Source organism: Globicephala melas, chromosome 19 (genome assembly GCF_963455315.2).
Source record: "Globicephala melas chromosome 19, mGloMel1.2, whole genome shotgun sequence".
In the NCBI taxonomy this organism is placed as follows: domain Eukaryota; kingdom Metazoa; phylum Chordata; class Mammalia; order Artiodactyla; family Delphinidae; genus Globicephala; species Globicephala melas.
Genome location: NC_083332.1, coordinates 55,506,998 through 55,528,033, shown reverse-complemented (window position 1 = coordinate 55,528,033; position 21,036 = coordinate 55,506,998). Strand labels below are relative to the sequence as shown.

Below are 21,036 nucleotides of genomic sequence, written 5' to 3'. Positions count from 1 at the left end.
CTAGAATACTAGAATTAGTTATCTAGAATGCCTCTGTTTGCTGCTTCCCTGACAACTTTACTTACAGAGCAAGAAGCAGCCCTGGCACAGAGGCAAAGGAAATGTGGGAGATGTCCTGCCTGCTTCATCCTGGAAAGCACAGGTGCTCTCAGTTTTGTCCTAGTCTTTCAGGGCCTTCTGGGGGCACCTGCCCGGTTTCCCTCCTGAAGGAAGCGACTCCGGGCCTGCTTTTCTCTGAGACAGTCTCTCTCAGAGTAACAGCAGGGCTCATTTAGCCAGCGCCAGGAAGAGCTGTTGGCATTCTCTTATCCTTCTTTTAGGAGAATGTACATTATTGTTTTGGCAAGGTTTTCAAGAAAATTCTAAGATGTTAAGTTGCTTTATTTACATTTAATGGCATCATTCAGAATTCTCTACTTTTCTAACCAGTACTCTCCTCAACTTCACTGCTTGTGCTAAATCACTGTGAATATTGAGAGGCAGCCAACACTACGTATGACCCTCCTCAGTAACGCTGGAAAATCTATACTTCATGTGTGTGTGTGTGTGTGTGTGTGTGTGTATATATATACACATATATATATATACACACACACATGAAAATGGCTTTCTTCTCCCATTTAGCTCAAACTACAAGCCTTTCTTCCCTTTGTATCTTTTAAAATGAAACAATTTCTCGCTTACTAAAACTTGAAGACTGCTAACTTGAAAACATAGCATAAAACTAGTCTTATTTCCAACACCACAGGAGGGTTAGGACTATTCACTAAGTCTGTAAATGTGAAAGGACTCTCAGCAATTTCATTCGCTTTAAGCTCTGTATGTGAAGAAAAGTAGAAATCTAACTAATTTGAGATAAAAACCACTGGTCCTGATACTGTTCATGACTCTGTGAAGGTTTAGTTTCATGGCTATTCACCCAAATCCTCATGACTGACTTTTCTAATGTAATTCCAGGAAAATGGGCTGTCAGGGACATACCATTATGGCAGCTAATGAGAGAACTTGAAATCTGAAGGCTTACTCCTTAGACACACATCTCATTAGAGAAATGGGATTTAAATGGTTTTAAAATACACATCTTACCAAAAGAAAAAGAAAAAAAAACTGATACCAGCTTACAATTCATTAACAAGTACTAGACTCTCAAATATAGCTAAACAAAAACTATTACCACGAACTGAACTAAGATAATATAAACAGTTCCTAAAGCATAGTTTGCCAAAGTTTGGATGGTTTCTCAAAAAGCATACTATAAAAATCTTAGTTTTTGAAGGCTCACTTTTTAAATAGGGAAAAGTCTTTGAAGAGCATTTTAAGGTTAGATATCCTTTTGTGATTAAGTTAATTCAGATGCATTGACTCCTGCCAAATTTTTACTGCAGCACGAGCTACGATTTCTGAAGTCACTAAATTTCTCGTTACAGCACAGGAAAAGGAAGATAAAGTAGGAAAGGGATCAGTTTCAAATTCAGTCCTAAGCAGCAACAATGTTTGAGATGCAATCATAAAACCAAATATTTCACCTAGGACATGGAAAAAGCACTAGATCACCAGAAAGCAAAGAGTAAAAAGCTGCAAGCAAAAGCAATAAGAAGATGCCAAACTTGGAACAAGGTCTTATTGACACATAATATGCTAATCAGCTCACTCCTTTAGGCCAAAAAAAAAAAAAAAAAGTCTTTGTTCACATAGGTAACATATATTTTTGAGAATAACAAAGTCACCATGTGGAGATATATTTTTTTAAACAATTTTTTATTTTCTGAAACATTTGACTATTTCACTGATAAACTAAAAAAGAATATTATTTAATTTTGTTGTTTCTTTTTTGTAGCCTTTATGACCTGTAATACTAACTTGCTTGATGGTAAAGAACCAAAAGTTAATGGAAGGGCCTTGACCACGAGTTTCTCCCATGACAACCTTCACTATTCTTGATTTTGTGGATTTAGAACAAAGTTACAAATGTGTTTTATTTTGTTAGTTATTAGTAAGGCAATATATAAATTTAGATTTTTTCTGAAGTTGAAAGAACTGAATGAATACTAGCCCTCTTTCAGTTTCAGTATTATAGACAATGCTCTTATTCATTCACGTACTTTGACACTTGCTCCTTTCAAACATGCATACTTTTAAATTACAGTGCCCAAATGTGTTAATTTGAGGACACCAACAACCTGAGAGGCCTTTCCATTTGCTCTTTAGCCTGCTTCTCTCGATATGTAAACTAGTGTATCAGTGTGTCTGTTAATAAATACATTTCACACAACTGAGAGAACGCTTTGGATTTAAGCATTGCAAAACAATGGTATTTAGTCGACTATCTTCTTGACTATAAGAACATTAGACTAGCCGACATCTTGCTGAAAAAACTAGATTAAATTCATGCCATTTAAGCCAACAGACTGACGTGTCCTCTCCTAGTGTCGAATATAATCTGTGGCACTTTAACACACTTCAGGTGAGAACACACACATATATTGAGATATAAGGAAAATAAAACTGCATAATACTTGAGACTTCAAAGGCTTCATTCCTAAATGCCCCAAAGTTACATGTTCCTCCTACTCTTTATTAAAGAGCCTTCCGAAAACAAGTCTGAGAAGCATTTCTTTAAGTATACACGATAGAAAGTACTCTTCAGAGTCAATATTAATTAGATAATAAGTTTGGACTGGGAATAAGATAAGCATTCTAAAATTGAGACTATAAAGGATTACATGAAAATATCATCCTGTCATTAAACAACTCAACTTCACAACTACCCTGACACTGATACATTTTCTTCCAATCAAAAGTAGCTGCAAACTGGGACTTCCCTGGTGGCGCAGTGGTTAAGAATCCGCCTGCCAATGCAAGGGACACGGGTTCGAGCCCTGATCTGGGAAGATCCCACGTGCCATGGAGCGGCTAAGCCCGTGCGCCACAACTATTGAGCCTGCGCTCTAGAGCCCGCAAACCACAACTACTGAAGCCCACGTGCCCAGAGCCAGTGCTCCGCAACAAGAGAAGGCACTGCAATGAGAAGCCCCCGCTCTCCGCAACTAGAGAAAGCCTACTAGCAACAACGAAGGCCCAACGCAGCCAAAAAAAAAAAAAAATAGCTGCAAACCTTACTCTGCATCTTTCAGGTAAGTCTATAAAAATTTTCTACTTTTATTTCCCTTTATCTAAAGGGAATCAAACACACTGATTGGGCTTTCCTGCAATTAGTGACTGAGTATGAGCAAAGAACTAGTCATAGTCCTACCCTCTTAATTTTGCTCTTAAGCCAGAACCATATTACTTACAAAGATAAAAGACACCCCATTATGAAATGGTGACATTTGGATGAAAAATGAATCAGAGTAATTTCCTTTGAAATTATTTTTTCAAATTTCCTTTGAAAAAATTTTCCCAAAACTTAAATCATAGGGCAGTTTTTATCAAAATAAAAACTTTACATCAAAACAGCAGCTTTGGGAATTCCCTGGCAGTCCAGTGGTTAGGACTCTCTGCTCTCACTGCTGAGGGCCCAGGTTCAATCCCTGGTCAGGGAAGTAAGATCCCACAAGCTGCATGGCGTGGCCCAAAAAAACCAGAAGTTTTGGTAATGGAACGTCTTTTCATTTTCTACTAGGAAAATTGTTAGCATATTTTCATGAACAAAGGTAAGACAGTAATGGAAATAACTAGGCACAGTCATTTCATCGTGTGACTTTCAGACGATGATGAGTTTGTGAAAAGTTAAGGCAACGAAGTCACATTATGAGTATGCTGAAGAATTCACACAAAAGGTAGAATTCTCACTTCTCTTTAATCACTGAGTTTCAGATTTTACAAATAATCTTAGAACAATTCAGGTAACTAAGGTTTTTGGGGGAAACAGTTCTTACTTGTACATGAAGAACTATTACATGCTCCATTTTTCTGCAAATAACTCTATTGGCTGGATTAACAAACACTGTCACAGAAACACAGAATTTTTTTAAAGCCATAGATCGCTGCATATATATTTACAAAAAGCCATAAACAAACATGCATTTCTCCTTATTAGGAGAACTTAAATAGATGTTTGAACATTAAGGCAGTGATGATTCTAAAACATAATGAAATTCTAAGTTAAGGCTTTATGTTTGTTTTGAAACCCATATTCATAGGCAACTGTGACCAAAGCAAACTTTTATCTATCAGACTGAGTTCATCTACTCAGGATATGTTATTTATCCACTACCAATAATTCTTCTACAGGATAGGAATTAGTAGCAACACCGCTGAGTTACTTTAATGAATTCTTAGTCCCCTCCTTAGGTTTTATTTTGAGGATTTAGCCTTCAGCAGCATAAGCATGTGCCACAGAAAGAACAGAGCATTTTTCTGGGTAAACTCAGAAAAAGTTACAGACTGCACTGATTTTTACTTGCCTGAAAGTTGGCCAACAATCAAGAACTCAGAATCTCCTAAACACAGAAAACTCCAAAAGCATACTTAACCACACACCCATCTCAAAACACAGATGTTCTTGATTATTGAAGCACTTGGTCTTCACCTCATTTTCTTTGAAGACTGTTTGGTATTACCCTCTCTAAACAAACAAAGCAACAAAATGCAGAACACCATACTTTAGATGGATCTATTCTATAATTACTATCCTCAAGGCACAAATACTATCCTTGCTAGACCAATGTGTTTCCTCATTTAAGGAAAAAATGAGAGGTGGATGAAAACAAGATTCACTTTAGAATAGCTGCTGATTGCACTCTTGCCCTATCAAGCTTATGCAAACTATTGAAATTTAGGGGGGAATGTCCTTTTCTCCTTATGTTATTTTTCTTTAAACATTTAGAGAAAAAAACTCAGGCTCAGCTGGTGGGTGAGCTTTGAGGAGCAGCTCTGGAGCACCGTCCTGGCCTTCTGTAGAGAGTAGGAGAGATGCTGGTAGGACACACTCCAGTCTGGGCTAACAGGCATGATTTCACAGCCCAGCGTTTCCATAGTTGGGGTGACTTACCGTCACTTAGACTGAAAGGATCACTATTTACACTAAGTGCTTGCCGCTACTTCTTTAAGCAATAATTTTACAGCAACACGTCCTGTGAGGAAAGTACTATACACTTAACGTTGGTATCAGTAAGAGTTCACGTAGAGGAGGGATGGCATTGACTATATGAAAATTGTCTCAAAAGCTAAAGACAAGTGTAGTTTCCTTTGTGTCTTCAAATCAGGGGAGAGTAAGATGTCAAAGCAGATGAAGCTGTTGGTGTTTAAATCTGATGGTACAGCATCAGACTTCTTTAGACATTATTGGGACACAGGAATTTCTAACAAGCACTGGCAAAAGTATTTTAGGTGCAATTTAAGTAAGTCATACTTTGACTAAAGTGTTTTGAAGGTTTGAAAAGTTTGTACCCTAGTCCTGCTGAGCTTGGCTTCAGGTGAATGGCTAGATGGGTTTTAAAGATGTGAAATACATTTTTTTTTTTAAGAAGGGAAGAATACACTGAAAGGGCAAATGTAGGCAACACAAAAACAATTCTTGTTAGATCAACATCTTATACTTTATAATACACTCACACATTTTTACACAAATTTCATGTTTACAGTACAAAGGGCAAAGAACCTCAGATAATCGAAGTAACTGTATCATCAAGTACATTCAATAGAGTTAACACTGTTGTCCCCGTTCTCCATCTTCTAAATCCAGAAGGGAACCAACTGTAAATGCCATCCCCCATGTGGATTCCACTTTCAAAAGTTGGAGACTGGGTGTAGTTCTGCACATGTCTGGGTTTCAACAGAGCTGAATTGAGATTCCATCGTGTTCCAGGCCAAATCGGCCAGAAGAAAGTCATCCATTGCTGTTTGAGTTTCATTGCTGGTGAAGAATAAGCTCCCCAAAGTTTCAAAGCCAGAATTCATGGTCTGTGTTTCTGCACTGTTCAACTGAACTTTGCTTTCTAGAGCAGGCAGGTTTTTAGCAGTGGAGATTCCTTCAGTTTGGGTCTCTGTGTCAGATGAATCAGTACTCATGGAAAAGCTGGAGTGTTTCAGAATACTTCCCAGAGGCAGATGAGGGCTACTGTCTAAAAAGAAGTTCAAGTCCGTCTGTGTCTGCGTGTCAAACATTTCAAGGGCTAAGAAGTTAGAATTTCCCCTACAACTGTAGGACTGGGCACAGGCATCTGCAAGTAAGAAGTCAGTTTGGGTCTCTATGTCCAGGGACTCCAAGACTGGCTCCGTGGTCATGGTGCTAAGCTCACTCTCTTCAGTTTGAGTCTGGATATTTGAGGCCGAAAAGAACTCTTCAATATCAAAATCAATTGCAGGATTCTGGGTTGGGCCAGATGGAAGCTGGGTGTCAGGTCCAGTATTTGTGTCAGACAAAAGACTACGATTGTCCAGTGTCTGACCAGGCAGATTACTTGATAAGATGTTTTCTATATCACTTAATAAATCTATGGTTTGGGTCTGATTATCTGTCATATTCTGTGAAGAAAGTATACTATTATTCTGTGCACTAAAGTTTATAATTGGTGCAGATTTCTCAATATCTTGATTTAAAGTTTTAGGGTGGTTCTGAGGTAACAAACCATGAGTCACAGTCTCTGCTACTAAGCTGCTGCTTATAATACTGTCTGTAGAAACACCATATGACGAATGGACACTCTCAAAAATGTCTCCACACATTACAGCTTGGTCCATCTGTACTCGATCATCGGTTGGACTTTGCATTCCACTGGTCTGAGTTTCTCTGGAGATCCCACCTGACTGGAAACTGGCATCTATAAACACATCAGTCTGAGCCGCTATAGATGAGGTTACCTTAGAACTGGGCAAAAAAGTTTGAGTATGAACACTAATGGGAAGGGAAACTTGAGAACCAAATGTCAAATCAGTTTGAGAACAAGATGACACAGAGGAATCAGGGCTAGCCCACTCTGCAGACGGTATAAAGTGTGGTATGGTATAAGACAGTTCTGTCTGTACATTGATTGAAGAAATGCTGTTCTTCTGACATGTGTTCCCTAGTTCTTGTAAAGGGTTAGATGGACTTTTACCCAAGTTCACTTGAACACCTGTGCTAACTGGCTCAACAGCAACAGGATTTACAATTTTTGAAAGAGGGAGGCTCTCCTTGAGAGAGCAAGACTCCGAATCTAGGCCGAGGATCAGGGTTCCGACGGACAAGGGCAGTAAGTGCACAGCACCGTGGGTAGAGCCCTGATGATCGACACCCAACACCACAGGCTGGGCTGAGGAGTCGGCTGTAGGCACAAATACAGGCACAGGAGAAAGCTGCATAATGGGGAATTTAACCAAAGCCACTTTGGGCTTTGGTAAAAGCAACTTCTGAGGATACCTTGGAGGTGTTGGAAGAGTCTGCTTTCTGGCATTAGAGCTGCAAGAATCTTCAAACGAAGCCACTAGCTTTATTTCTGAAGTTTCTAGTTCTTGAGCATCTGGTCTTGGGGTTGCTTGGTTGCTCAGGGATTCAACAGTCTTACTGGACAACTTCTGGTTGTGCAGGCAGTTTTCCATTTTCCTTTTCTTACTAGGTGGATCCCTGAAAACAATGACAGAGTAAAAAGAGAAAAACAATTTTAAACTGCAGTTTTCTTCATCAACCCTGGCACTGTATCTTCACTTACAAATTCTATTTCCCACATCTACAGCAGAGGTCAGATTCAACCCAGCAAAGAGAAATCCCTTCTTTTGTAACTCGGCCTATTATCAATATATGGTAGGTAGAAGTTCAGAAACATGCAAACAGGGAAGCACACCTTTTTTTGAGTAAAGTGCTAAGTACCAGAACTCAACTTAGATCCGTAAGCATCAGGAAGCTAACAGATTATATAATGCAACTATTATCATTTCTAAAGTAGGAAGCTCTTAGTTCAATTATAAATATGACCTTTCAAATGAAGCACAGTTTCATGATAAAAAACTCTTCAATAATCTAGTATCCCTCTAACAGAAAACGCTGGAAGTTTTTGAAGAATTGAAAACCCAACAGATTTTCAGTTGGGAATAATTAAGCGATTCTCAAAAGGAGCTGGTGAAAGAATAAGGAAGAACAGTTGGGTCAAGTAGATGTGGATCATTTGCTAGTACTGCTGCTATTTCCAAAAGTTCCCTTCTTCATGTCACATCTTTTCTCCGCCATTCCTCCTTTCTCCCCACACTAATGGCTCTACAGGAAGTTTCATTTGAAAATCTTCCCACAGCTATTGGCTTTTGGGCCACCATTTTTTCCCCTTTACCTGTGTTCTGCAGGGATCTCATGGCCAGTTCGGTAGATGTGGGACTGTAATGCAGTCCTGCTGGCATAGGGACAGCCACATGTGCACTGGAAGGTCTTACCACAATCCTCTGCATGTCTTTTCAAGTCCCACTCAGTGCCATACGAATTGCTGCACTTACTACATTTATGCTTCTTTTCAGCATGCATTTTCATAAAGTGCTAGGAAGAACACAAAAGGACTAAAATGAAAAACTGCAACTGCTCAAAACATTTCAAAAACCATCAACATACCCAAATTAACAATGATTTTACATGATACAATATAGCAGTGCAAATCAAAAGAATGTAAAAGCAGGCAACTCTTCAAGTCCAGAATCATCTCTTTCCCCACTGGCTGGGTCCCTCCCTCCTCTTTAAGATAGCTGCTTCTGAAATTATTCTTTTCCCTGCAGTTTCTTAATCCCTTGGGAGAACATTTCCTTTGTGCTTTTGCTCCTCTGACCTTGAAAGCAAGCAGATTCACACAAGAGATCTGGAAGTACAATTTATCATACTTTGCTGACTTGGTCTTCTTTCCTTTCCAAATCCACTTCTGGACAACTTCCCCTCCAGAACAAGCCATGTCTCCTCCTTCACTTACACCCTACTCATTTTTTCCCCAAGTGGGAGACTTGGGTGGCTGTCCTTACAAGCAGCTTTCTGCTCAATTCTCTAGTTATGATTGGTAAGTAATTAGAATACATGAGGTTTTTGACATCTGCATTTCATCCTCAGAGAAGTATACTTAAAGACAAGTAAAATACCTGTTTTACGAGAGAAAATTGAGAAAATGGTCTGTCAGGGCCTCTAGGGCATCCTTCAATTGGACAACAGTAGAATTTTGGTACAGTTTTCAAATCTTTTCTTATTGTTGGATTCACTATGCCATCCTGCAAAAGAAAAATTACTTTAAATAATTATCTTCAAAAACCAACAGATGGGCTTCCCTGGTGGCGCAGTGGTTGAGAGTCCGCCTGTCGATGCAGGGGACACGGGTTCGTGCCCCGGTCCGGGAAGATCCCACATGCCGCCGAGTGGCTGGGCCCGTGAGCTATGGACGCTGAGCCTGCGCGTCCGGAGCACAGGCTCCGCAATGGGAGAGGCCACAACAGTGAGAGGCCCGCGTACCGAAAAAAACAAAAAACAACAACAAAAAAACCCCAACAGAACGAGCTGGAAGTGATAACAAGGAATAAGTAAAGATGTGCACAAGGGATCTTTTTAGGGTGATGAAAATGTTCTAAAATTTGGGATTGTAGTGATGGTTGCACAACTGTAAATCTACTAAAAAGTAACTGAATTATTAACTTAAAATGGGTAAATTATATCATGTGTAAACTATAGCTCAATGAATCTGTTAAAATTTTTCAAAACAAAATAAACAAAAACCAACTATATTGTTTTAAAATCTTCTATCCATTCCTTTAGCACTCCTTCTAGACTTAAAAATCTCTGCCCTTCAAGCCAGCTTCTCTAATCGTTAAGTGGTATATTTATAGTTTCTCAGGCTCAAGACCTGGTATCATCCTTAAGTCTTCCTTTCTTTTTTATCCCAACCCCACTGAATTAGTGTGAGTCTCTGAAAAAAACCTGACTATGATCTAGTCTTCCTGATAAAGAGAACTGTGACTTTCTCTGATCACCACAATGCCCCCTAAAGTAGCTAAAGCTAGTTAACACAACTTTTATACAGTAGCGTGAATATAGGCACCATGCTCTGTTTGAAATTCAGTAATCATTATAATGGCCAGTGCTAACATAGCTTTTACTACCGTGGCAGGCATTGTTCTAAGCACTTTATATGTATTAACTCATCCTAGTAATCCTTTCTTATTAAGTATGTGATTGACTTTTTGGCTGGGAATTTTAAAATAATTGGTGAGTTAATTTAGCTTAAACTGCTGTCTTGTTGCCCTTGATGAGCCCACATACCTCAGGAGTGAGAAACCTATGACCTCCAGTATAATTCTTATCTGGCAATCCCCAGCTGGCCCCAGAGGAAGGTGTGTGGATGGGGGGTTGGGGTGGGGAAGGACCTCCCCACTACGGATGGAAACAACTGGACACGTGCTCAGGCCTCAGCTACCGCTGTAGCACCTAGACGTTTTAGTCCTTAGGTGCTGTGATGGGAAAGGATTCACTACTTTTGGAACACGCCCACCTCCTCTGCTTCCATCAGTATGCATCTAGAGAAGAAACGAATAACCGTGCGGCTAGGACTCCCTCCGTTTGCTTTCCTACTGGATCTCAAGAGGAACATGTTGATCTTGTTGAGTCTGTGTCCACTCATGTAGAGGGGAAAAGAAGCTATTCTTGTTTCATTTTTAAACAACGTAATTTATCTCTCAGTGATATCAAATGTAGTCAGTTATTCCTCCATGTCTTCTACCTTGGTCCATCTTTTTATAATCCTACTGCACTACACTGTCTAGATATTCATATTCATTTGGATTATTTAAATGGTTTCTTAAATAATTTTCCTTCCTCTTCTAATGTCAGAACAAATTTGACATTCCAAAAAATTATTTGTATATATCACCAAATACTATTTTTTTAAAAAAGGCACATAAAATAAAATCCTGGGACTTCCCTAGTGGTGCAGTGGTTAGGAGTCCACCTGCCAATGCAGGGGATGCGGGTTCGAGCCCTGGTCTGGGAGGATCCCACGTGCCGTGGAGCAACTAAGCCTGTGTGCCACAGCTCCTGAGTCTGTGCTCTGGAGCCCGCGAGCCGCAACTACTGAGCCTGCATGCCACAACTACTGAAGCCTGTGTGCCTAAAGCCTGTGCTCCACAACGAAAGAAGCCACCGCAATGAGAAGCCCGTGCACCGCAATGTAGGGTGGCCCCTGCTCGCTGCAGCTAGAGAAAGCCTGCGCGCAGCAACAAAAGACCCAACGCAGCCAAAAAGAAAGAAAGAAAGAAAGAAAATTTATAAATAAATAAATAAAAAAAATAAAATCCCATCTCATTATGCCTCCAATCTACCATTATGACCATATCTTTTTCTGTTCCCTTTTCATACACTCCCCAGCTCAGCCTAAACACTCTTCCCACTTCCATTTCCACCTTCTACAGCGACTCTCGGATAACTGTCTCCGTTCAGGCAGAATGCAACGGTGGGAAGAGGACACGGCATGGAGAGGCCTGTGAGCCATTTCCACCACTGATTAGGCACATGACTTTAGACAGGTTATTTAATCTCTGAGCCAGTTTGCTCATTTCAAAAACAGAGAGAATAGTTAACTCTCAGGATTATCTAGTACTGGATTGCCATGGAGCCCGCTCACATTCTCAATAAATAGCACTCCCTTGTTCTGCTCACCACCCAGCTCTATTCCTTGTCTGAATTCCAAGGTAGCAGCTAACTTAACTTGTAAACTATCGTTTTCTTCTACAATTCCTGCCTCCTTAACTAAATTTCTTAAGGGCAGAAACTAATTTATACACCTCTTGGTACTGTTTTCATGCTTTAGACTGCACACTAAAGGCAGAGCACTTTTAGAAAGGCAGTCCAGTGTAGGGCAGCAGCTCTGAAATCTAGCGGCCTGTGAAAAATCACTTGAGGCGTTAAAAAAAAAATACCTGTGCCTGGTCCCAGTCCCAGGTAATGATATAATTAGTTTGGGGTGGGTTTGGTATTTGGTTTAAAAATCTCCCCTGATGATCCCAGTGTATAGCCTAGCTTAAGAACCATGGTGCAGTGGTTAAACGCATGGGTTCTGGAATATGGAATTCTCTACATTGCTCCTTTCCTGTGACCTTGAAAAACTTAACTGTCTTGGTTTCCTTATTTGTGAAGTAGGCATGATAGTACAATCTACCTCAGGGTTGTTGTGAGGATTTAGTGAATAATTTAAGAGACTTAGAACAGTGCTTATCATATAATCACTCAATTAATTATTACAGCTATTAGTTATCGGCTGTGGAGATTTTTGTTGCTTCTTTTGCTTTCTGCCAACCAACTTAAGGCCAATAAGCTAATCTAAACTAGTACTTTACATTAAATACTGTCCTTGTGGCAACAGAAATAAAAGCAAAAATAAACAAATGGGACCTAATCAACCTTACAAGCTTTTGCACAGCAAAGGAAACCATAAACAAAACAAAAAGACAACCTATGGAATGGGAGAAAATATTTGCAAATGATGCGGACCGACAAGGGCTCAATCTCCAAAACATACAAACAGCTCATTCAATTCAACAACAACAAAAACAACCCAATGGAAAAATGGGCAGAAGAACTAAACAGACATTTCTCCAAAGAAGACAGATGGCCAACAGGCACATGAAAATATGCTCAACATTGCTAATTATTACAGAAATACAAATCAAAACTACAACGAGGTACCACCTCACACCAGTCAGAACGGCCATCACCAAAGTCTACAAATAACAAATGCTGGAGAGGGTGTGGAGAAAAGGGAACCCTTCTACTCTGTTGGTGGGAATGTAAGTTGGTGCAGCCACAGTGGAAAACAGTATGGAGGTTCCTCAAAAAGCTAAAATTAGAGTTGCCATATGATCCAGCAATCCCACTCATGGGCATATATCGAGACAAAACTATAATTCCAAAAGATACACGCACCCCTATGTTCACAGCAGCACTGTTCACAATAGCCAAGACATGGAAACAATCTAAATGTCCATTGACAGATGAATGGATAAAGATGTGGGGGGTGTGTGTGTGTGTGTACACACACACACAGTGGAATACTACTCAGCCATAAAAAAGAACAAAATAAGGCCATTTGCAGCAACATGGATGGAACTACAGATTATCATACTAAGTGAAGTGAGAAAGAGAAAGACAAATACCATATGATATCACTTATATGTAGAATCTAAAATATGACAAATGAATTTATCTATGAAATAGACATGGACTCACAGACATAGAGAACAGACTTGTGGTTGCCAAGGGGAGGGTGGGTAGGGGAGGGACGAATTAGGAGTTTGGGGTTAGCAGATGCAAACTATTATATAGAGAATGGAGAGACAACAAGGTCCTACTGTACAGCACAGGGAACTACATTTAATATCCTGTGATAAACCATAATGGAAAATAATATATATATATAAAGTATATATAACTGAATCACTCTGCTGTACAGCAGAAATTAACACAACATTGTAAATCAACCATACTTCAATTAAAAAAAGAAAGAAAAATCCATGGATTCATCTCAAAAAAAAAAAATACTGTCCCTGTGAAAGTCTGATTGAAATGCTGCTTTTATTGAAACACTGGCCTCTGCTAGCTTTAATGACAACCAACACTGTCTCTCAATCACCAAACTCATCCCATTTACCAGTTCATCTTTTTTTAAATGAAATACTTTTAAACTCATATTATTTTCCTTCTAGTGTTATCTGCAAGAAAAAATCAAATACGGAGAGAATATTAAGAAAGCTTTAAAATTCTTTTTTTTTTTTAAGTCTAGGACAATTAAAAAAATTTTTTTATTTATTTTGGCTGCACCGGGTCTCAGTCGTGGCATGCATGTGGGATCGAACCCCGGGCCCCCTGCATTGGGAGCATGGAGTCTTACCCACTGGACCACCAGGGAAGTCCCCATGCTTACTTCTAATACATCTTCAATTTGCTTAGCAATCCTTTTATTATCCCTTTTCAAACTCCCTATCATGTTCTCAATATACCTGTTCACTTCACTTTTTAAAATATTAATAAACTTTATTTTTTAAGAGAAATTTTATTAGATTCACAGCAAAATTGAGCACAAAGTACAGAGAGTTCCCATACACTGTAGCGCCCCCGCCCCCCCAACCCCAATACAGCCTGTTCCACTATTAACATTCCTCACCAGAGTGGTACATTTGTTACAATTGATGAAACTACACTGACACGTCATTATCACCCAAGTCCATAGATTTTATTAGAGTTCACTATTCGTGCCGCACATTCTATGGGTTTTGCCAAATGTATAATGACAGCTATCCATCGTTATAATATCATACAGAGTATATTCACTTTCCTAAAAATCCTCTGTGCTCCACCTATTCATGACACCTTTCCCCTTAAGCCCTGGTAACCACTAATCTTTTTACTGTCTCTGTAGTTTTGCTTTTTCCAGAATATCATTTAGTTGGAATCATACAGTATGTAGCCTTTTCAGATTGGCTTCTTTCATTTGGTAATATGCATGTAAGGGTCCTCCATGTCTTTTCATGGCTTGATAGCTCATTTCTTTTTAGTGCTGACTAATATTCCCCTGTCTGGATGTGCCATCGTTCATTTATCCATTTACCTGCTGAAGGACATCTTGGGTGCTTCCAAGTTTTGGCAGTTATGCTTTAAAAATGTCTCCTACCACCTCCTCGCGTTTCCTTTCTCACTGCTACCACCATTAGTTCAAGTATTCCTGACTCTCTGTTTGGACTTTGTCACTAACCTCTTAACTAATTTCTAGACCTTCAATTTCTTTTTCATTCACACTTTGCCACATTCACCTTTCTAAAATATACCTCTGATCATGACATTACCTCACTCAAACATTTTCAACGGCACCCCAACACTCCCCAAGTCCAAATTCCTCTAGCCACTGGGACATCCAAAGTCCTGTACTATATAGCTTCAAACTATGCTTCTTTTCCGTCATTTCTCTGTTATATCTAATGGAATTACTTGAAATTCCCCAAACCTTTTCAAAAGGAGGAATATATTTATAACTTTGTTGCACTTGGGAATGTTTTAAAAAGAGTAAATGTTCAGTAAAAACTTGGGGCATTATACTGAATATGTTTAAGTGGCCATCTAAGTCAAAACTGTATCACACACCAGGATGAGACACTAAAGGCAGTCATATTGGACATCAACATCATCTCCTTGTTGCTGTCATTACAGGTGTGGAAACAACCCAACGCTGTTTGCTTTCCTGCTTTCTGAGGGCCAACTCCTCATTCCTCCCCATCATCACCTCTCTTCCCCAGTTCCTGACCTTCTTCCCATTCTTGTCCTTAGAAAATAAGCTCTGAGATTAGAATGGGGTAATAAGAAATGGTAATGGCACAATAAGACATGAACTGAAGTAAGAAAGTGATGTTTTTGTTCTGAAGTGCTATATACATTCTAGAATAAAACTTAGCAGACTTATTTTTTAACTGTGCCTTTTGTGTGCATAACTGAAAAAAATGACAAAAAATACTTCATGCTTTCTGTACCTTTTGGGTACCTGTTTATAAAACATTTTAAGTAAAAGAATTTGAAAAAGAACCTATGAGAGGAAATAACTGAAAAACAAGATGGACAAAACTAAACAAAGAGAAGAAAAGCAAAGCAAGAGGAAGGACCCCAATGAAGTGAGGATAAAAGGAAAGGAGTGTAAGAACTGGCACAAATTGGGGAAAAAAAAAAAAAAAGAAGAAAAGGCATTATAGCTACTCTAGCATCTCTCTGCCTTCACAGAAAAACATCCAAGAAGAAAAGTAGTTTGCTTTGTTGTTGTCTTATTGTAAATTTAAAATTAGAAGTCTTTGTACACTATGATCTATAGAGCAACTTGGAACGTTGTCTTTCCTTAAAAAAAAAAAAAAAAAAAATTCCTGGCAAATCATTAAAAGCAAACCCCTGGACTGAACATAACACAAAATCCACTAAGCCATGTTTTAAAAATATGTGTTGCTGGATAAGAGGTTCTTTAAGGGGGCCCCTGTCCCCTTCACTATTTTCAAACTTGAGGGATAAAAGAATCAAGAAATGCCCATTTACTCCTACTCTTCTTTTCCCTGAATCACCAGCTTTCATTTCTCCATGGATCCCCTTGTAGGCAAGGCTGGACTAGGATATTTCCAGATTTACTTACAGGATATGGAATATAGACATATATCTTAAGAACCCACATAAAACCAAAAGGTATCATGTACCTTACACCTTACAACTCTATCTCCACTTTTATTCATCATCCTTCAGAAGGATTTGTTAATCATTAAGAAGGGAGTATTTGATTGAGGGCAGGGTATCTTCTGAAGACTAGAAATAAATAAGAAACTTACAACAAATAATGGGGACGGGAATAAAATATTATCATAGGGGCTTCCCTGGTGGTGCAGTGGTTAAGAATCCGCCTGCCAATGCAGGGGACATGGGTTCGAGCCCTGGTCCAGGAAGATCCCATATGCTGTGGAGCAACTAAGCCGTGCGCCACAACTACTGAGCCTGTGCTCTAGGGCTCACGAGCCACGATTACTGAGCCCACGAGCCAAAACTACTGAAGCCCGCGCGCCTAGAGCCCATGCTGAGCAATAAGAGAAGCCACCGCAGTGAGAAGCCCGCGCACTGCAACGAAGAGTAGCCCCCGCTCGCCGCAACTAGAGAAAGCCTGTGCGCAGCAACAAAGACCCAAAGCAGCCAAAAATAAATAAATAAAATAAATTAAAAAAATATATATTATCATAATCTAGGAGAAAAAAACCACAACAACTAGGATAGAAACTAGAATTATGTAAGTAGCCGTAACCAAGAGAACAAAGGGAAAAATTGCCATTGAATACGACGCAGATCTGCCAAGCAGATACACTCACGCTTCAGGGCCCGTAGGAGCACACTGGACTGCTAGTGGAGCCTCTGGTCCAAACGCAGCCCACCTTCAAAGCCACAGGGAGCTCTCAGTCAGCTCTTGTCCTTATTAGGCCTCCTTCTTCCCCCTCCCTCCTCCCAATACTTTGAGAACATCAAGGGTCAAGCATGATGTTTGAACTCAAGAGCCTACTACTTGGCTCCCAATTGTGCGGACAGATTCACCACACTGGGGCAACACTATACAGATATGGCTATTTTGTCACATAGGCTACCTTCATTAAAAAAAAAAGAACCCCCTTTCCACCAAGACAGCAGATGTTCAGGGGCTGCGTGGTTAGAAAGACGGAACAAGGCAGGAAAGTGAGCCTGTTTGACATGGAAGAAACAACGATGGTTCAGGGTGAGGTTTCTTTAATTCCTGCTGAAACAGGTCTCTCTAGTGACCCAGGAAGGAAACTCAGGAGAGTCCATTTTTCGGTTGTTCAAGATTTGCCGTTCAGAAAGCAATTTTGAGCGTACTGTGCTGTCTGCAGCCAAGAGAACTCTGAAAAAATGACTAAAACTGGAAAAATGGCTTCACACAGGTTCTAAGCAAGGGGGGATGCTGATTCTCTGCCGTGCTAAGGTCCAAGTAAAGGTTTGACTGTTAAAATTTACAGTTGCCTCGAATATATTCCTCCTTCTTAGGCCTATTATATGCTTCGGATTGGTAGCTTCAGAATTCCTGAACTTTACATATTTTAAAAACATTATTAGAAATAAACCTACTGCATACTACCAAACCCATTGTATACTAGTCCTGACAAGTAAATGGTATCTTTGCGCTTAACAGATGCTTCACAAAGTCTGCAGAGATACACAGCCCCTGAGAGCAATTCCATAGAAAAGAACAATGTAAACTGTTAAAAAGTGCTTGCGAGAGTGATGTTCAGGCCAACACAAAGAGAGTCGTGGTCAGACTGGCAGCTTCCTCTGTGCTCAGAGATGTAATGTCTGCCTTAGTTGTCTACCAGTGAGGGGAGGATACTGAAAGGTGGATGATGGCTGTTATACATGAGCTGAAGAGAACCCAGGGATTAGGCTGAAGAATTCCTGCAAATATACAGTTCATCCACTCAAGATAAAATATGGTTAAGAAAAGGAAGTGTTTAATTAAAATTCGGGATGGAGGAGAAAACAGGAGAACGAAGACCATTCCCAGAGTTACTTCACTTGTGTTGTGGAAGAAACGCAGAACTTGCAGGGAAACTGCAGCCCCACCTGCAAGGTCTTCCCCAGCCTACCTCCATGTACCTCTCCCGATCGGGCCTCCCTAATCGTCACTTCAGGACGTTGTTGCCTCTGTATCCAGCTGGTGCTAGTAGGGGGCTGCCCTTCGTGGGCATCACATCTGCCCTACTAGAGACCATCACCTCAAACTTTCTGCTGTTAAATTCTTATCAGAAGCCTGATTCTAAAAACGTTTCTGAGGAAGATTTACCTGAAGGGCAGACGGGACATGCAAGAGGCGAGGTAATTTAAACTTACTCCTGAATCAATTCAGACCACAGAAAGCTACATAGTCGCAAAACTCCTTTCAGTAACGTTCTTTGGAATTATGCCCCTGTTGGCCTAGAAAGACTTGAAGAAGTGGTGCAAGTAAACTTCCCATTGTAATGACTGAGAAATCATGATTTAATAGGTCTGGGATGGGGCTGGACATCTGGATTTTTAAGAAGCTTTCCGCAGATGTGCACTGAAGGCTGAAAGTCGCCCCATTTTACGTAAGGTGGAAGGGACTTTCAGATTATTGTCCTGTTATTATATACCGTGTCCCCTCTTAAACAAGATTCACGGGAGAAATTTCCCTTAGGTCTCATCCCTGAGCAAAGGTGATGTTTACCAACACTGTGGAACATGTTGCCAAAGCTGCAGCTCCCTGCTAAGAACTCGCCCGGAGGAGGAGGCAGTGTGGGTGCGGTGCAAACGGCACCGGCTTCGACCCGAGCCCGGGTTTAAAGCCCAGCACTACGCAGGTGCGTCATCGGTTTCTCTGCAGTAGAACGAAGGTGCCGTGAGAGCTCACGAGACGAACGTGAGATATGCCCGCGACGCCAAGTGCGAGGCCGGTGGTACGGCCGGCCCGAGCCCGACAGCGCAGTGGCATGACACAGGGTTTTCCTACCGCAGCGCCTTCCTGCCTCCTAGGTCCCACTCTCCCCGCCCGGACCCCCTCCCCGGTCCGGCCCTTTAGGGCCTCGGAAGCCCCCGCCGACGCCGGCCGGACCTTGGCGCCTTCCCGTCCGCGACTCTGGCCGCCCTCGGCCCCGAGCGCCCGCTTCAGGCGGTCGGTCGCGTCAGGCCCCGGGAGGCGCCGTCCGCAGCGGGCTCACCTGCAGGCGGTGGCTCTTGACCAGGTGCATGTTGAGCGCGGGACTGTTGGGCAGGATCTTGCCGCAGCCGCGCACCGTGCACAGGATGTTGGTCCGCACGGCCCGGGACAGCTCGCTCACCGACGGCTGGATGAGCTCCCGGGCCGGCGGCGCCGCACCCGCAGGCTGCTGCCTCGCTGCCGTGGGTCGCGGCCGGCTGCCCCTCAGCCGCCCGGGGGGATCCCACGGGCCGGGGGCGGCAGCGGCTCCCCTCCCGGCGGCCGGGACGGCCGCGGCGCCCAAGGCCAGAGCCGTGGGCCCCGCCGCCGCCGCTGCCGCCGCCACAGTCGCCTCAGAGGCCGCCATGGCTCCCGCACCTCAGTCCGGACAGCTAGGACGCCCCGCCTCCCGCCGCAGCGACTTCCGGAAGGGGGCGGGGCCTCTCGGCTCATTACCATCCGGCGGGCCCCGGCGGCCGCGGCGTCGCGTGCGGGTGGCGGAGGGCGCGTCTGCCAGGAGCCACGACCAGATGAGGCGGGCGGGTTACAAAACGTCACAGGGGTTCCTGGGGACAGGTAGCACGTATTGGTCCCGCTGATCCATTGTTCGCCTTCCTAGAAATCTTACCTCGGGCCACAATTGGATAGAAGAAAAAGCAATGCGTTCAGGAACTTTACTTCCCAAAGATTGGAAATAACCCAAGTGTTCAACAGGAGGAGAGGCGAGAGTATGTGCATTACAACTATCTCTGTTTACTAGACACTGGGAATGCACTTTTCATTCAGTATCTCATTTTGTCCTCGAAACAGACCTAGCAGGTACGTATTATAAGTTTTCCCATATTTGAAGAGAAGTAAGTAACTAGCCCGAGGTCACATACAAAAAAAAGGATTGTTATAATTGACAGAGTTAATCATTTTAGGGAGGGTAGATTTACTTGCCTGTATTTTAACTGCTGAAATTTGATTACTGTTTGGGAGACAGCGTAGCTCAGAGGAGGGTTCCAAATCCTAAGTCGGAAGAGGGACCACCAGATAGGTCATTTAAATGAGTGTAGGAGGCCAGGTGTAGTCAAAAGGGAGGGGTGAGGACTGCAGCGGAATGGGAGTTACATCCTTTGTTTAAAGGGGGCAGTGGCTACTACTCGTCTTTGGTATTGCAGGATTTATTTTTCAAGATTTTTATGTGAAAACTCCCAGCTTTTATATATTAGTAGCTCTATTTGTTTTCTATTGCTGCAATAACAAATCACCACAAACCTGGTGGCCTGAAACAACACAGATTTGTTATCTTACAGTTCTGGAGGTCAGAAGTCTGAAATGAGTCTACTAGGTGAAGATCAAGGTGTTGGCATGGCTGCATGTCTTCGGGAGGCTCTGTGGAAGAATCTGTTTACTTGCCTTTTCCAGCTTCTCGAAGTCATTAATGAATGGTGAGTTGAGGCTTCTTCACATCAGTGATTTCTTCAGTAGTCAGGTCTCCCTCTGCTCTCTTCTATTCCTCTTCCACTTTTGAGGACCCTTGTGATCACACTGGGTCCATCCAGGACATCCGGGATAACCTCCCCAACTGCAAAGTCCTTTTGTTTTGTAAAGTAACAGATTTACATATTCCAGGGATCAGGATGTGGACATCTTTGAGAAGCGTACTATTCTGCTTCACAGTAACAAATTCTGAATTAAAAAGTACTGTGGGCCCCAAACCCCCGACATCTGTGTGAGAGATAGCATCCACGGGCTATTGTTTCTTCCAGCAGTGTCCAAGAGGGCAGGCTCTGGAGGCCAACTGCCTGGGGTTAATGTGGGCTCAGTCACTTACTAGCTAGTACTAAGCTTTGGTATTCACGCCAATAGAGTGAGACTAGTAATGCCACCTGCCTTATAG

The 21,036-nt window shown here is 41.8% G+C and overlaps 2 protein-coding genes across 3 annotated transcripts in view; one reads left to right on the top strand and one right to left on the bottom strand.

Annotated features, from left to right (window-relative positions):
• Window positions 1-3,780: 3,780 nt before the first annotated feature.
• Window positions 3,781-19,518, bottom strand: ATMIN (ATM interactor). Its single transcript, XM_030863256.2, has 4 exons — window positions 19,174-19,518; window positions 9,028-9,153; window positions 8,244-8,443; window positions 3,781-7,546 (listed from the first exon to the last, which is right to left on the bottom strand). The coding sequence occupies exons 1-4, from the start codon at window positions 19,516-19,518 to the stop codon at window positions 5,731-5,733; spliced, it is 2,487 nt and encodes an 828-aa protein (XP_030719116.1). The 3' UTR covers window positions 3,781-5,730.
• A 118-nt stretch (window positions 19,519-19,636) lies between these two features.
• The window catches only part of CMC2 (C-X9-C motif containing 2), a 38,350-nt gene continuing 36,950 nt past the window's right edge, over window positions 19,637-21,036 (top strand). The window contains exons 1-2 of one of the 2 annotated variants that reach the window (XM_060289072.1): window positions 19,637-19,970; window positions 20,450-20,584. In XM_060289072.1, the coding sequence (XP_060145055.1) occupies window positions 20,578-20,584 (7 nt within the window). In that variant the 5' untranslated portion in view covers window positions 19,637-19,970; window positions 20,450-20,577. The remainder of the gene's footprint in view (window positions 19,971-20,449; window positions 20,585-21,036) is intronic. The other variant, XM_070044235.1, reaches the window with a different exon arrangement.